General features: G+C 38.9%; 3 protein-coding genes across 4 annotated transcripts; 1 reads left to right on the top strand and 2 right to left on the bottom strand.

The window, feature by feature from the left end:
• Positions 1-818: 818 nt before the first annotated feature.
• mblac2 (metallo-beta-lactamase domain containing 2) lies at positions 819-3,925 on the bottom strand. The gene is made up of 2 exons (XM_016461788.1): positions 3,326-3,925; positions 819-1,842 (listed from the first exon to the last, which is right to left on the bottom strand). The coding sequence occupies exons 1-2, from the start codon at positions 3,765-3,767 to the stop codon at positions 1,457-1,459; spliced, it is 828 nt and encodes a 275-aa protein (XP_016317274.1). The 5' UTR covers positions 3,768-3,925; the 3' UTR covers positions 819-1,456.
• An 85-nt stretch (positions 3,926-4,010) lies between these two features.
• Positions 4,011-8,855, top strand: LOC107669519 (DNA-directed RNA polymerase III subunit RPC7-like). 2 transcript variants are annotated; one of them, XM_016461790.1, is made up of 8 exons: positions 4,011-4,065; positions 4,524-4,663; positions 5,875-6,004; positions 6,704-6,772; positions 6,843-6,902; positions 6,982-7,043; positions 7,186-7,311; positions 8,764-8,855. In XM_016461790.1, the coding sequence occupies exons 2-8, from the start codon at positions 4,553-4,555 to the stop codon at positions 8,848-8,850; spliced, it is 645 nt and encodes a 214-aa protein (XP_016317276.1). In that variant the 5' UTR covers positions 4,011-4,065; positions 4,524-4,552; the 3' UTR covers positions 8,851-8,855. The 2 variants fall into 2 exon arrangements, with proteins under 2 accessions (XP_016317276.1, XP_016317275.1); XM_016461789.1 differs by lacking the exons at positions 4,011-4,065; positions 4,524-4,663 and adding exons at positions 5,049-5,103; positions 5,562-5,701.
• A 436-nt stretch (positions 8,856-9,291) lies between these two features.
• Positions 9,292-13,860, bottom strand: LOC107669503 (lysM and putative peptidoglycan-binding domain-containing protein 3-like). Its single transcript, XM_016461764.1, has 3 exons — positions 13,680-13,860; positions 11,518-11,579; positions 9,292-10,123 (listed from the first exon to the last, which is right to left on the bottom strand). The coding sequence occupies exons 1-3, from the start codon at positions 13,858-13,860 to the stop codon at positions 9,674-9,676; spliced, it is 693 nt and encodes a 230-aa protein (XP_016317250.1). The 3' UTR covers positions 9,292-9,673.

Consider the following 13,860-nt stretch of genomic DNA (forward strand, 5'->3'; position numbering starts at 1 on the left):
TATATAAATAAAACTGAATTATATATAATACTAACTAAATATATTGACTATAATAAAAACTATAATAGTATCTCTATGATACTAAAATAACACTGGCCACAGGCAATTCATTGGTCATGTCAATCACAGTGATAACTGACTACACAATGCTAAAACAAACACTAACCCTTAAAGGGGTGGTTCATTGCGATTTCACTTTTTAACGTTAGTGTCTAATGTTGCTGTTTGAGCATAAACAGTATCTCCAAAGTTACGAAGCTGAAAGTTCAATGCAAACGGAGATATCGTCTTTTAAATGCTTCTCAATCGGGCTCAAACTGGTAAGCGATATTAACGATGCAGTTGTTTACAATACAACCGGAACACATGCCGCTGAGGAGAGGGGCGGGACGATTAGACGTGCGCTAGAGGCGGTTTAGCCAATCACAACACACTGGGCTAGCTAACGAATCAGAGCCCATCGCCTATTTCTGAGGGAGGGGCTTCATAAAAGAAGGAAATGATCAGCCCGTTTCTCAGAGAAGGGACAGAGGTGTGGAATAAAGGTAAATTATGTGAAAAATAATGTGTTTTTTAAAAAACGAAGCATCAACACATGTTAGACTGCACCCCATAAACACAATCAAAACCCAGTGACCCACCCCTTTAACCATAATCTTAACCTTAGCATTAACCTTATTTTTAAGAGAGAGTGTGGCCAATTTTATATTGAATGTGGAAGGATTCCAGTGTCAACTGCTTTCATTTATTTTAGATGTACAAAAAAAAACAAAAAAAAACACTGGCTTATAGTTCAAATAGTTTTACTGTTTACTGTACATTGTTATTCTTCTAGTTATTCTATAGCAGCTAATGAATCAGAAGCCTCGCACCTTCACAGAATACAGCTTTGTGCTGTTTTCAACAACCTCTGTGCTGTAAAATAAGTGGTAATGTTGGTAGCACATTCTGACAGATAGCATACCCATTTGTTGCAACTGGATCAATCCATGATTTTTCACAACTCTAAAATGAATCAGTAAAGTCTGACCTTTTGACAGGTGACTGTGTGATTGAGTTGACCAATGAAATGGGCTGTGGTGCTGGATTTGCACTTAACTGGTGTGGGGAATGAAGGGGGACAAACAAAAAAAAAAAAGAACAACCTTGCTATATTGAGCTGCTCGACAATTTAGTTGTTTTTTTCAGTAGTCTTACAGATACCTCTACACATTAGCGTTGAAAATTACAAAAAGCACCTTTAAAATATGACAATGTCTACTGTTCTTCTTGATGATTTAATGGATATTATGCAGCATATTTTTTTCATTATTTTGAACCGTGATCAACACAAATAATAGTATCAAACTGTATACCGTTTATCATTAGCACACTGTATTGCTCAGTGTTTTCAGTGTGCTCAATATTGAGGTCTGCAATGACATATGTTGTTGCATAGTAGTCTTTATCATAACTACTAGCAGGCACTTCTTGAGTTAGAGGCTCGAAGTGCCAGGCTGGCAATGGACTTCACCACACAGGTGGAGGCTCTGTGGCAGGCACCGGCACTAGCGATGTAGTTGGAGGCTAACCGGTGTAGCCGCTTGCTCCCAAAAGTGTTATAATGGCCGGGCATGACTTGGTCAATCTCCTCTTTATCGACCATCTCAACCAGCCTTTCGCAGCTATGGATGTAGTCGCTGATCCGGCTGTAGGGAAGCCAATCAATCATGGAACCATCATAGACCACATCTCCACTGAACAGCATTTTGTTCTCCTTGTCATGGAGACAAATGCTGCCTCTGGAATGGCCTGGCATGTGGAGAACAGTAAGCTGCCGGTCCCCAAGATTGATAACATCGCCTGGAGAAGGAGAAAAGGAAGGAAAGGGAGGGAATGTGGAACTGAATATTGTCACTGCATTGCAGCACTGACACAGCAGAAGCTGTATCGACTGATGCTCAAGTTATGAAACAGGGTAGGGTTTGTGAGGTATGTTACAGTTTATTATTACTACAACTATATCCTGGTCCAAGAACAAAAATGTTGAGTTATACATCTACAAGCAAATATGCTTGACTGCTGGATATGAGCAGATATGGTAACACACACAGTGATTATATCTGCATATTGCATAAGCTATGCTTTTAAATATCCACAAACATTTACAAGAAGGGTTAAAAGCACAAGGTCTGCTTATCAGAAATAATTCAGGGTTCACACACCTTTTCCACAATTGATTTCCGTGACAGCCAATTACAAGATAAGAATTTGTATACATTATTTTATTTCAAATGCACTCACAAAGAGTACTTTCGTACTGATGGAATAATTTCAGCAAAGCATAACTTTTTAACTATAATATGTAACTATAGCTATACTAAAAACTACACAATACTCACTATAGACAGCCTGTGTGTCAACTTAATATCTGAAGATACAGTGGGGTGAAAAAATAGGCCTAATTTGTGAATGAACATCTATTCATATGCAGTAGTACAACTCCCTGCATAATAGTCCAATCACAGAGAATTATGGGGAGGAGGTCATGTGTGGTTTACTCAAAGCTTTACTCTGATTCTGCTGGGTTTCCGCCAATGGCCCACTATAATGGTTTATCTCCACCATCAGGGAGATTATGAAGCCACATTAGACAGTGAGCTTGCTTTTCACTAACATGCCTCTTGTGAGCCTATCATGATCTGATTTGTTTCGATCTTTCTCTAGAGCTCTTCAAAGACATTATGCAAGGCTGCCCAGAATGAAGTCATGCAATTCAGTGTATTGTTCCTGAAGTAGCTTATGCAATGATGGATGTGTGTGTGTGTGTGTGTGTGTGTGTGTATGTATGTTTTATATAATATCTGAAGATACAGTGGGGTGAAAAAATAGGCCTAATTTGTGAATGAACATCTATTCATATGCAGTAGTACAACTCCCTGCATAATAGTCCAATCACAGAGAATTATGGGGAGGAGGTCATGTGTGGTTTACTCAAAGCTTTACTCTGATTCTGCTGGGTTTCCGCCAATGGCCCACTATAATGGTTTATCTCCACCATCAGGGAGATTATGAAGCCACATTAGACAGTGAGCTTGCTTTTCACTAACATGCCTCTTGTGAGCCTATCATGATCTGATTTGTTTCGATCTTTCTCTAGAGCTCTTCAAAGACATTATGCAAGGCTGCCCAGAATGAAGTCATGCAATTCAGTGTATTGTTCCTGAAGTAGCTTATGCAATGATGGATGTGTGTGTGTGTGTGTGTGTGTGTGTATGTATGTATTATACATATATAATGCTATATATAATAGCATTATAATCCTGCAAACAGTATAATAGCTCACCTTCTTGTAATATATGTGTTGGCGTAACCGCCTTCACCTTGTACTGTCTTGCTCGCCATCCAGGCGCTGGATCCTCCACGATCTCACGGTCAGATAACCATGTCACGGTCTCGAAGTTGTCACCGTTAGCCAGAGCATCCACCTCCGCCTTGTGCACGCCCACCTGTTGAAACTGATGCAGCCCACCCGAATGATCAAAATGCACATGCGTGCCAATGGCTAACAGCGGGTTCTTGCGCTTCGAATCGTCCCCTAGCAGCCCTTTACTATTGATGTATTCAGGCAGACTCCGTAAACCCAGTCCAGTATCTATGACGATGTCCTGATGGGACCCGCGTATGAGCCAGATATTCGCCCTGTTCCCCGATTCATAAAACCGCTCCTGGATCCAAAACACGCCATTTTCCAGCGACTTATGCGCGTACCAGTCAGTCGCAGACATCTCCAATACATTCAAGAGGTTAGTATTGCATGCAAGGTTAATAGTATGGCTGTTAACCTATAAATTTGGTTTCAAATCCTAGCTGATGCAGCTGCAGAAAGGACGCTGACACCCTGTTCCGCAAGCGCAGCACGTCGAGCGTAACGACATGACGTGCTGGAGAGTCGAAGTGCTATTGGTCAATGCGGCAATAGGCACCACCCAAGTCATGCATATTAATAATTTAAAATACTATTTAATTGCCTAAAGACAGGTACTCATTTATATTCATCCAAAAGCTGTAGCATAACAGAACAAGGTAAGCAGTGGCACCTTAAATCATTGTTGCTGCAATGCGACCAGCTGCCTTACTGGCGCAGTTTTAGAAGAAATACCGCATGTTGTCATTATTTACGTTACTCACCCACATGTTTCAACGCAGTGGATCTTCATTTTAAATGCCATGTTCCATAAACATATAAAAGTAATCCATACGACACTATTTCACGTCTTTTGATGCAATATGATAGCTTTGTGTGATGACCAGACTGATTTTTAAGTAATTATCCATCTTCGCCCAGAGGAGTTTTTCTCAAATATCATCAGCAGTGGCGTTCAATTAAAAAAAAAAAGAAAGAAAGAAAGAAAATGGCGCGATTTAGGTTGACGCGTGACATCACGACGCAATGCGTTTACAGCGCAATCCGGAATTTAATTATGTATAAATATATATATATTTTGGCCAGTTGATACTTTATCACACCCTCCTTCACCCAGGCAATTCTAGGAATATTTGACTGACCAAAATGGCAGGAAAGGGCAGAGGAATAGCAGCATTCACCTTCAACATAGAGGCCCTGGGTCTTACCAGAGGGTCCATGCCTGAAACCCAGAGAGGGCCAACTCCACTCTTCCCAGTGAGTTGTTTTCTTCTTCTTATTATTATTATTATCATTTTCCCCTCTGAACTTTAAAATCTGCTTCAGTTACGTTTGGTAGTTATTATCCAGAAAGCCCTGACTGTTTTATATTGTGCCAGTTTTAGTCAGTCGCAGACATCTCCAATACATTCAAGAGGTTAGTATTGCATGCAAGGTTAATAGTATGGCTGTTAACCTATAAATTTGGTTTCAAATCCTAGCTGATGCAGCTGCAGAAAGGACGCTGACACCCTGTTCCGCAAGCGCAGCACGTCGAGCGTAACGACATGACGTGCTGGAGAGTCGAAGTGCTATTGGTCAATGCGGCAATAGGCACCACCCAAGTCATGCATATTAATAATTTAAAATACTATTTAATTGCCTAAAGACAGGTACTCATTTATATTCATCCAAAAGCTGTAGCATAACAGAACAAGGTAAGCAGTGGCACCTTAAATCATTGTTGCTGCAATGCGACCAGCTGCCTTACTGGCGCAGTTTTAGAAGAAATACCGCATGTTGTCATTATTTACGTTACTCACCCACATGTTTCAACGCAGTGGATCTTCATTTTAAATGCCATGTTCCATAAACATATAAAAGTAATCCATACGACACTATTTCACGTCTTTTGATGCAATATGATAGCTTTGTGTGATGACCAGACTGATTTTTAAGTAATTATCCATCTTCGCCCAGAGGAGTTTTTCTCAAATATCATCAGCAGTGGCGTTCAATTAAAAAAAAAAAGAAAGAAAGAAAGAAAATGGCGCGATTTAGGTTGACGCGTGACATCACGACGCAATGCGTTTACAGCGCAATCCGGAATTTAATTATGTATAAATATATATATATTTTGGCCAGTTGATACTTTATCACACCCTCCTTCACCCAGGCAATTCTAGGAATATTTGACTGACCAAAATGGCAGGAAAGGGCAGAGGAATAGCAGCATTCACCTTCAACATAGAGGCCCTGGGTCTTACCAGAGGGTCCATGCCTGAAACCCAGAGAGGGCCAACTCCACTCTTCCCAGTGAGTTGTTTTCTTCTTCTTATTATTATTATTATCATTTTCCCCTCTGAACTTTAAAATCTGCTTCAGTTACGTTTGGTAGTTATTATCCAGAAAGCCCTGACTGTTTTATATTGTGCCAGTTTTAGACAAATGCATTTCACCACCTAGAACATAATTCTGTGCTTTTTAAGCAAATTGAATATAAACCAGGGCCTTTGAAAGCTGGAGAGGATGAAGACTATATGAGAGCTTTGAAACAAGAGATGAGAGGACGAATGAAAGACCTCCCATTTAACATAAAACCCCATGCAGGAAAGGGAGGTGAGTGGTAGCCTTTGTTTAATTTTGGTAACATATAATACCTATTGCATCCTACTAGGAGACTTAGGAATTCTGAGATAATCATATTGTAAAAGTAGATGACTGAGTAAGAGCACAGAGGGCAATGTTGTGTTTTAACACTGCCCTTCAGACTTAAATCTATTTAACTCTATGTTTAAGTGAAATAGTATAACTGATTAGGGATAGTTTAACCTTGAACATAATTGCTATTGTTATTTGATTGTTTTATTATTATTATTATTATTTGTAACACTTCGTAGTTCGGGAAGAAGGAGGCGGGAAGCGGCGAACATTGAAACAAAACTTTAATAATAAAATAAACACAAAACAGCGCGACAGCCCCTCGCGGACGACTGTCGCGCACAAACAAAGCCAACACACAAAATAAAGTCCAGGCCTGGTCCTCTCTCGTCCAACACTGTCGTCACTCCTCCTTTTATCCTTCTGGAGCTCCTCCGTGGGACTCGAGACCGGTGAGTGGTGCAGGTGTCGCTCATTATCACTTACTCCACCGGCCTCGCTCCGTTCCCACGGCTCTCGGCCCCGCCCCTCTCGTCACATTATTATTTATTTTTTACAGTGTTATTAAAGCAAGAAAAGTCAAAAATGTAGAAGTTAAAAGAAATTGATCTCCTGCTTTAAAGTGTTTGCCAGTGTGCTCACCAGTATAATTCACAGATGTGGAGAAGTACAAGGAAAAATACACAAGAGAAATTAAAAGAATTGAAGATGACATCTGGACACCAGGTATTACAGGAATCACTTGAGTACCATTTACATTGGTTGATTTCAGACAAATTATAGACTTGCTTTGTAGATTGGAACCGTCTTCCAAAGGAGCTGAAGCCACAAAAGAAGATAATTAGGAGGAAAATAGGTAATTTCACAAAATGCAGAATCCCTCTTTAAACAAACTGCATTTTTGAATAACCTGTAAATAATTTGAATATTTACAGATACTAAGAAAAATGCAAAGATCTCAAGTAAGGACAAGGAGGAATTGCTAAGTAAACTTGATGTGGGTACACATTATAGGTCATCACCTACTAAACTTAAATGAACTTATAATGAACTGCATTATACATGTTTTTTCATCTTCTTGATTTACGGCAAATGGATATATTTTTGAATTGTGCCATTGTCTCGTGCTTGTTTTTCAGCAACTTGAGAAGAAGGGAGATGTAAAATCAGATGAGGAGGATGAAGCAAAGGGAGAGAAGAAAGAAGTTGATGAGGAAGGGGAGGAAGAAGAAATTGAAGGAGAATTTGATGAAGAGCTTGAAGAGGTAAAAGCTTTTACTAATAGCAATATTTCAGGTTAAATAATTCTTCAACAGCATCTGTAGCATGTTGTACATTACCACAGAAATTTACATTTTTAATTAAAATTTTAGTCTAACTAGAACACTGCATGCTTAAGCATGAGACTGGTGTGACATCACTACCAAATGTGTCTGTGCAAAGCTATAAGTCGCTTTCTACCAATGGAAACATTGTCCAATTTATTTACTAATATTTATATCCTATGCACCTGCCATTCAGGGGTGTATTCCAGAAAGCACGGTTAACTTACCATCAGCTAAACCCTGAACTTTCGGTTGATTAACCCCAAACCTTGCTTACTTGAGGTATGTAGTTCCAAAAACGCGTCCGGGAGTAAGTTCATTCAACTCCGAGTATGTTCCTGGTTAAGACTCAAGACATTCTCAACAGAGCGACGAATTGACGAGTCACTATGGAAACAGACGCTAAGAAAAAGCGTGCCATGCTGTTTCTTTCTTCTTTTGTTCAAAGGTCGTTTACATGCTTAGTGCATATCGTCACCTAATTGATGGTTGTGCAATCATTTTTATTTTTTTTTTCCATTTAATCTTTAATCCTTGAGAATATGAATAATATTGTTTGTTTGATGCTAATTATATATTAAGTCATATCAGATATGTATTTTGATTTAGAATTTAGACATTATAGAAAATGCAGATCCATGTGTGAGATAATATAAAATGTAATAAATATATATAATACATTAAACATTACCTTGTCATAGTGTTTTATAATTTATACAGATAACTGTTATATATGCCAAAAAAATAAATATAACCATATTAGAATAATATATTACTTATTACTTATATTAGCGCTTCATCATTAACATATCATACATACACACACATATATATATATATAATAGGCTATATTACATATTGTAATATTAAATAATGTTGTGTGCTATCGGTCACGCCCTCTGAAGGCTCGTCAGTAGATCACACGTGCGCTGAGAGAGAGCAAGTTACTATGGTTACTTACATACCCTGAAAGTAACCTCCAATTTTGGAACCGAAAGCTGAGGTTATCCGCTCGCTTATCCTCAAACATACCCGGGTATGTCACATAACTTGCTTTTTGGAATACCCCCCAGGTGAGTGAGTGTTGTTTATTTATTTTTCTGTGGTATTCATTTAACAACATAACAGATGCTATTAACACATCTTATGGCATTCCTGTCACATCATCAGTCAAATGTGCAACCCTAGTACCTGCTTGCATATATCTAACATGGTTTTCAGTTACTGGGAAAACTCTTTTAGTGCAACTGTTTTGACAGCTCAGAGTATTTTAGTACAGGAGTCATGTTTGAATAATCAATAGCAAATGTACTTACTTAAATGTACTTGAAATTCCAGAGCACTAAAAGCACTTGATGCATGATCGGACTGTTTCCCCCCCCCTCCCCATAGGAAAATGACTACATAGCAAACTACTTTGAAGACGGTGATGATTACGGGGGAGGAAGTGATGACAACATGGATGAAGCCACTTACTAAGAAAACACCAAAAAAAAAAAAAAAAGTATCATGCAAAAGCATTAAAGGAAATCAATATGTATGTACAATATAAAAGCACAACATTTTAGTTCATACACTGTCTTCAAAGAGCACAGTGTTTTATAGGTATAAAAATAAGATTGTGTAATTATATAGATAATTGTCTAAACTGGTATAATTTAAGCTAAATGATGATAAAATTAAAAGGTTAAAAATAATTAAGAGATTCAGATATTAAAATATAATTCCTTTATTTTCAACCTGCATCTACAGGATTGAAGGCACATAATCACTGTACTCCATGTTTCAAAGAAATGCTTACATCTTTGCTACTTAAATGGAATTGAACATGTTTGAGAATATTTTGCAAATCATCCCTGTGTTCTTGCTAGAAGGAAAAAAGAAAAAAACAGGAAGCCATTATGCTTCCATTAAGTTTTGTTTTTCTTTTTTACAAGCAAAGTTTAAACATTAAAACCAGAAATTATTACCATCAGTTGCAATACTGAATCTGGATTGTACATTTTCTAAAATAAATTACCGTGTTTATTTCCCTGACAACCAGACAGTGGCAGCTGTTTGCCATTAATGCAAACTACAAGCTTAATAGAGGTACAGAGATATACACTGGCTCATGAGTGACACACACAACAAAACCAGCAATCAACTGTGCAAAATGCATGAAGGAAAAAGCTGACAGGATTGGAATCATTTCTTGATTACTCGATCCTCACACGCATTGTTAATCGTTTTTAAAATGTGGTTCTGCTTATACCTTCCATTAATGCCTCCGAATTAATTCCCTGGTGATTTAAAAGCCCCTTTATGCTTTCTCTTCATGCCTCACAAAATGTTGCTGTTTAGCAGCAGACTGTAGGTGAGAGTCTTGGTGAGAGGCAGATAACCCAAACATAGCAGCAGCTGGCTGTGTTGGTCCTGGGCTGATAGAGTCAATTGTAGTATGGTGGCTAACATCTGCTTTCATCAAAACTTCATAGTACAACAGGTAAAAAACAGGTGTAACAATGCCCACAACCAACATGATGGCAACTGCAGTCCACCATCTCATTCCCCAGTCAGCACCATAGTATGGGTCTTTCTTTTGGGCTGGTCTGCGCTCGGGATCTCCCAAAAGCGGCTGCTCCAGTGAGGACACAACCTCGTTCAGGCTGCTCCTGGAAGGGGCAGATGACTTGACGAGAAGTTGAATGTCCTTGTCCTTCTCCTGCAGGAAGCACTCCACGCTGTCCACAGATGAGGTGCCATCAACAGGCAACCAGGTGAGACCGAGGGCCCACGACCGATCTATAATATTCAGATAGAAATGTGTTACCCATTCTCAATGGAAAAGTGCCCAAGAAATATTGCTCTATCTGGATTCTGGATACTTTAGATCAGTCGTGGGCCCTGTGTCTGACCTGGTTGCCCGTTGACGGCAACATTGCCCAAAGTTGCCCGGCAACATTGCTCAAAAAGTTGCCCTGTGTATCATCAGCCTAAGACTGATTCTTAAGTGTTGACTTAGGTAACAATTAAGTGTTGCAAACTAAGGGCTACAATGATGTCAACCCAAAATGGCTGCCCTCGACCTCTGAAAACGCCAATAGTGAGCCTGCTCATGTGAAGTCACAGCAGCACAACACTAATCATTTAATGTGACTACAATAAAATAATTTAAGACACTGAACTATTTTAATATTTAATGTATTTTTATAAAATGCTTTGCATTGTGCAAAATTATCACAAATGGTTACTGATGCTAGAAATAGTTTTCTATTGGTATGTCTACTCGTTTGCAGTTGGAGCACTGATGTGAACATGAGTTCCATCAACAGCTCCAACAACTCCAGGAAAGCCCACAATCCTCATAAAAGTGTTTTTTTTTGCAGCATGGCTTGACGGTCAGTTGGAAAGTCAAAGATCTGCCATAGTAGTGGCTAAAAGTGATGCCGGCCTAGGAAATTTGACATATTCACCCTTAATTAAAAAAAAAAATTGCAGTTGCTTAGAATCAATTGTTTTATTTGTGATAATGCAATGAAACATGCCAACATGCCAATGCGGTCATCATTTTTGGCCATGCTGTCATACAAAGAAATTACGAACACATGCAAAAACAAGAGAGGACTAACAAAATATTAATAACTGATTATGTTGTAGTGAATGTAAATGTTGGCAATTTACTGATTTTGCCACTAGATTTAGTGACTTCCTCACCCCTTTTGGGACTTTTTTCAAAAGCCTAGCAACAAAATTAATTTTAGACAAACCATATCTAGATTCCAAGACTTTCCCACTGATCTATATTTATATAGATCAGTGAACTCGCCATTATGACGTAATCTAGCAACGTTATCTGTTTTAGCTACTTTCAATTGAAAGCAGTTGACAACACTGGTCAGTGTTTTTTCCCTCATAGTTTGATGGTTTAAGTAAAATGTGGGGCCATTTAAAAAAAAAAAAAAAAAAAAACCCAATGTCAGAGGATTTCGATATAAGGCAAGAGGAGAACGAGTTTTTTGCCCAGCCATATTTGTTTGAACCAGAGTATACAGACCAGGAAGTCCGCAAGATGGAGGCTGCGGCGGCGGCACAAATTACAGATTTCCCTGTGCTGTAAACAAAACTTGGTTCTCACGAGACTACACTCTTCTCCCCGGAGCTTACGTTGCGCCTTCCACTACGCTTGAACGCCTTGTCGTGAATGCGCCTGCTTGAGCAACTGGAAGCTGGAGATTACGGTTTATACATTTTTAAAAATCTATATTTTTGTTACACTAACGCATTGTTTCGCTTCAGAAGTTGCACTTTATTAACACCCCGGAGCCGTATGGAGTAGTTTTATGATGGATGGATGTACTTTTTTCGAATTAAAAAACAGGGGTACAATTCACTACCATTATACAGCTTGGAAGAGCCAGGACAATTTTTAATATAACTCCGACTGGATTCGTCTGAAAGAGGAATGTCAGATACGCCTAGGATGCCCTGAGGGGGAGTAAATCAGGGGCTACTTTTCATTTTTGGGTGAACTATCCCTTTAAATAATTTAGGAGCTGAGACCTAGTCTTAACACTTAGGAACCTTTATGAATCACTCTTATTCTTAAGTCCAGGAATAAGAGTAAAATTACGTCATTCTTAGAATTTTGACACACTTAAAGGGTTGAAAATTAGCCTGTGTTTTACTCACCATCGAGCCATCCTAGGTGTATATGACTTTCTTCTTTCAGACGAATCCAGTTGGAGTTATATTAAATATTGTCCTGGCTATTCCAAGCTCTATATCCATATTTCAAATGTAATAAACACTTTTCTCTCACTTCTGTTTTCTGTCATACGCAGAAGCCGTTCCGGCGGATGACGTAGGATGTCGGCGTTGTGTGATTAGTGACGAATGTGGAGAGAGAACAAAACAAAACACCGGTCATGAATTAGAAGTACAAACTGAGGATTTGTAAAGAAAAATGTCGGATGATTTCAATATAAACCAAGAGGAGACTAGTTTTCCTTTGCTAAAGTAAGGAAACTTTACTTCCTTTGCTCCTATAAACAAACTCACGACACTAGCATTTCTCAGAGGCACACGCGCTGTGCATACATCCTGCGTCATCCGCCGGAACGCCTTCCGCGTATGACAGATACCAGAAGTGAGAGAAGAGTGTTTATTACGTTTGAAATATGGATATTTTTCTTACAAAAAAAAGCATGGATTCACTATAGGAGGCCTTTATTCACCCCCTGGAGCCGTGTGAGGCACATTTTATTATGGATGTGCGCACTTTATTTGACGACTTGTGGACTGTTCAACTGCAACACCCGCTGACTGCAAAGAGCTTGGAATAGCCAGGACAATTTTTAATATAACTCCAACTGGATTCGTCTGAAAGAAGAAAGTCATATACACCTAGGATGCGTCGAGGGTGAGTAAAACAGGCTAATTTTAATTTTTGGGTGAACTAACCCTTTAAGACTTCAATTTTACTCTGAGCGGCTTTATACATATGGCCCCTGGTGTTTTTAATATGCTTAAGGACAAACCATATGCAAATTCATCAGTCAACACCATTGCAGAGTATAACAAACAAGGTGTAGACACAATGTAAATAAGAGATTAATTGTGCGGTTACTGAATATAACTTTGTGAGATCGCAATGAACTAAGACGAGTGACGGCTTTACTGTGATTATTAGGGAGTGCTCTTTGCTCACTTTCTAGGCTATAATTTGAATACATTCATTCATGGATTCATTCTCAAAATGGCAATGAATGCCATAGCGATAACTATTAATGCAAGATTGCCACTGCCATTGTGTAGCTTTTACCACAGCATTTACTTCTGCCAACTAAGGGAAAGTGGAGAAGGTTCGAGCTGGTGAAAATGAATGGAGGCAGGAAATAATTTCCATATTCATAGATGCACCTATGTTCAATGAGGTAAGGGTGTAGAGATACAACCAAGCCATTTTAAGACACGAATAAATTACTTTCGTGGTGGGTAAAAAACATTCAAGTATGTAATTTTGATTATCAAATGTGAGTTTTAAGGGACAAAATTAGTGACTGCAGGGGGCCTTTATACATTTTAGATTGTATTTCTAGATACAAGTATAATTCTAGATTTCAAGCATAATTTGACACAACAATATTCTTTATATTCACATAAGATTTTGATCATACCAGTCACATTTCTATAAACATACTGAAGCAGAAAAAGCAAGAGTACAACAAGGGAACTCTTACTTACAGTACAGAAATATTGCAGAGAAATACTGATCAGTGTATCTCCGTCTTTTATGTCCCTTATCAAGTAGACAAAATCATCCTTGCGATCTGTAGATGTGCTCCTGCGATGCCTCTCCTTGCCTCTGGAACGCAGCTCAAAGGTCTCTCCGTCCTCCTCTGAGTAGTCAGTCTCTGAGTTGTTTCCAAAAGCGGACATGTAACTACATGTGGGTGGCTGCACTGTGGTTGCAAACTGGAAACCATTGTGCTGGTTCCTTCCAGTCAT

This window comes from Sinocyclocheilus anshuiensis, unplaced genomic scaffold, assembly GCF_001515605.1.
Source record: "Sinocyclocheilus anshuiensis isolate Anshui unplaced genomic scaffold, SAMN03320099.WGS_v1.1 scaffold356, whole genome shotgun sequence".
NCBI classification, from domain to species: Eukaryota; Metazoa; Chordata; class Actinopteri; order Cypriniformes; family Cyprinidae; genus Sinocyclocheilus; species Sinocyclocheilus anshuiensis.

What these genes read in the sequence shown, in the direction of transcription:
- mblac2 (XM_016461788.1), bottom strand. Translation starts at nt 3,767, where the DNA reads ATGTCTGCGACTGACTGGTACGCGCATAAGTCGCTGGAAAATGGCGTG. An exon ending in AACACATATATTACAAGAAG is followed by an intron (nt 1,843 to 3,325) that starts GTGAGCTATTAT and finishes CTCCTTCTCCAG; the next exon opens with GCGATGTTATCAATCTTGGG.
- LOC107669503 (XM_016461764.1), bottom strand. Translation starts at nt 13,860, where the DNA reads ATGACTGGAAGGAACCAGCACAATGGTTTCCAGTTTGCAACCACAGTG. An exon ending in CAGGAGCACATCTACAGATC is followed by an intron (nt 11,580 to 13,679) that starts GCAAGGATGATT and finishes CGTAATCTCCAG; the next exon opens with CTTCCAGTTGCTCAAGCAGG. An exon ending in AGCGTAGTGGAAGGCGCAAC is followed by an intron (nt 10,124 to 11,517) that starts GTAAGCTCCGGG and finishes CTCACCTGGTTG; the next exon opens with CCTGTTGATGGCACCTCATC.
- LOC107669519 (XM_016461790.1), top strand. Translation starts at nt 4,553, where the DNA reads ATGGCAGGAAAGGGCAGAGGAATAGCAGCATTCACCTTCAACATAGAG. An exon ending in GGCCAACTCCACTCTTCCCA is followed by an intron (nt 4,664 to 5,874) that starts GTGAGTTGTTTT and finishes GTGCTTTTTAAG; the next exon opens with CAAATTGAATATAAACCAGG. An exon ending in AATTGCTAAGTAAACTTGAT is followed by an intron (nt 7,044 to 7,185) that starts GTGGGTACACAT and finishes CTTGTTTTTCAG; the next exon opens with CAACTTGAGAAGAAGGGAGA.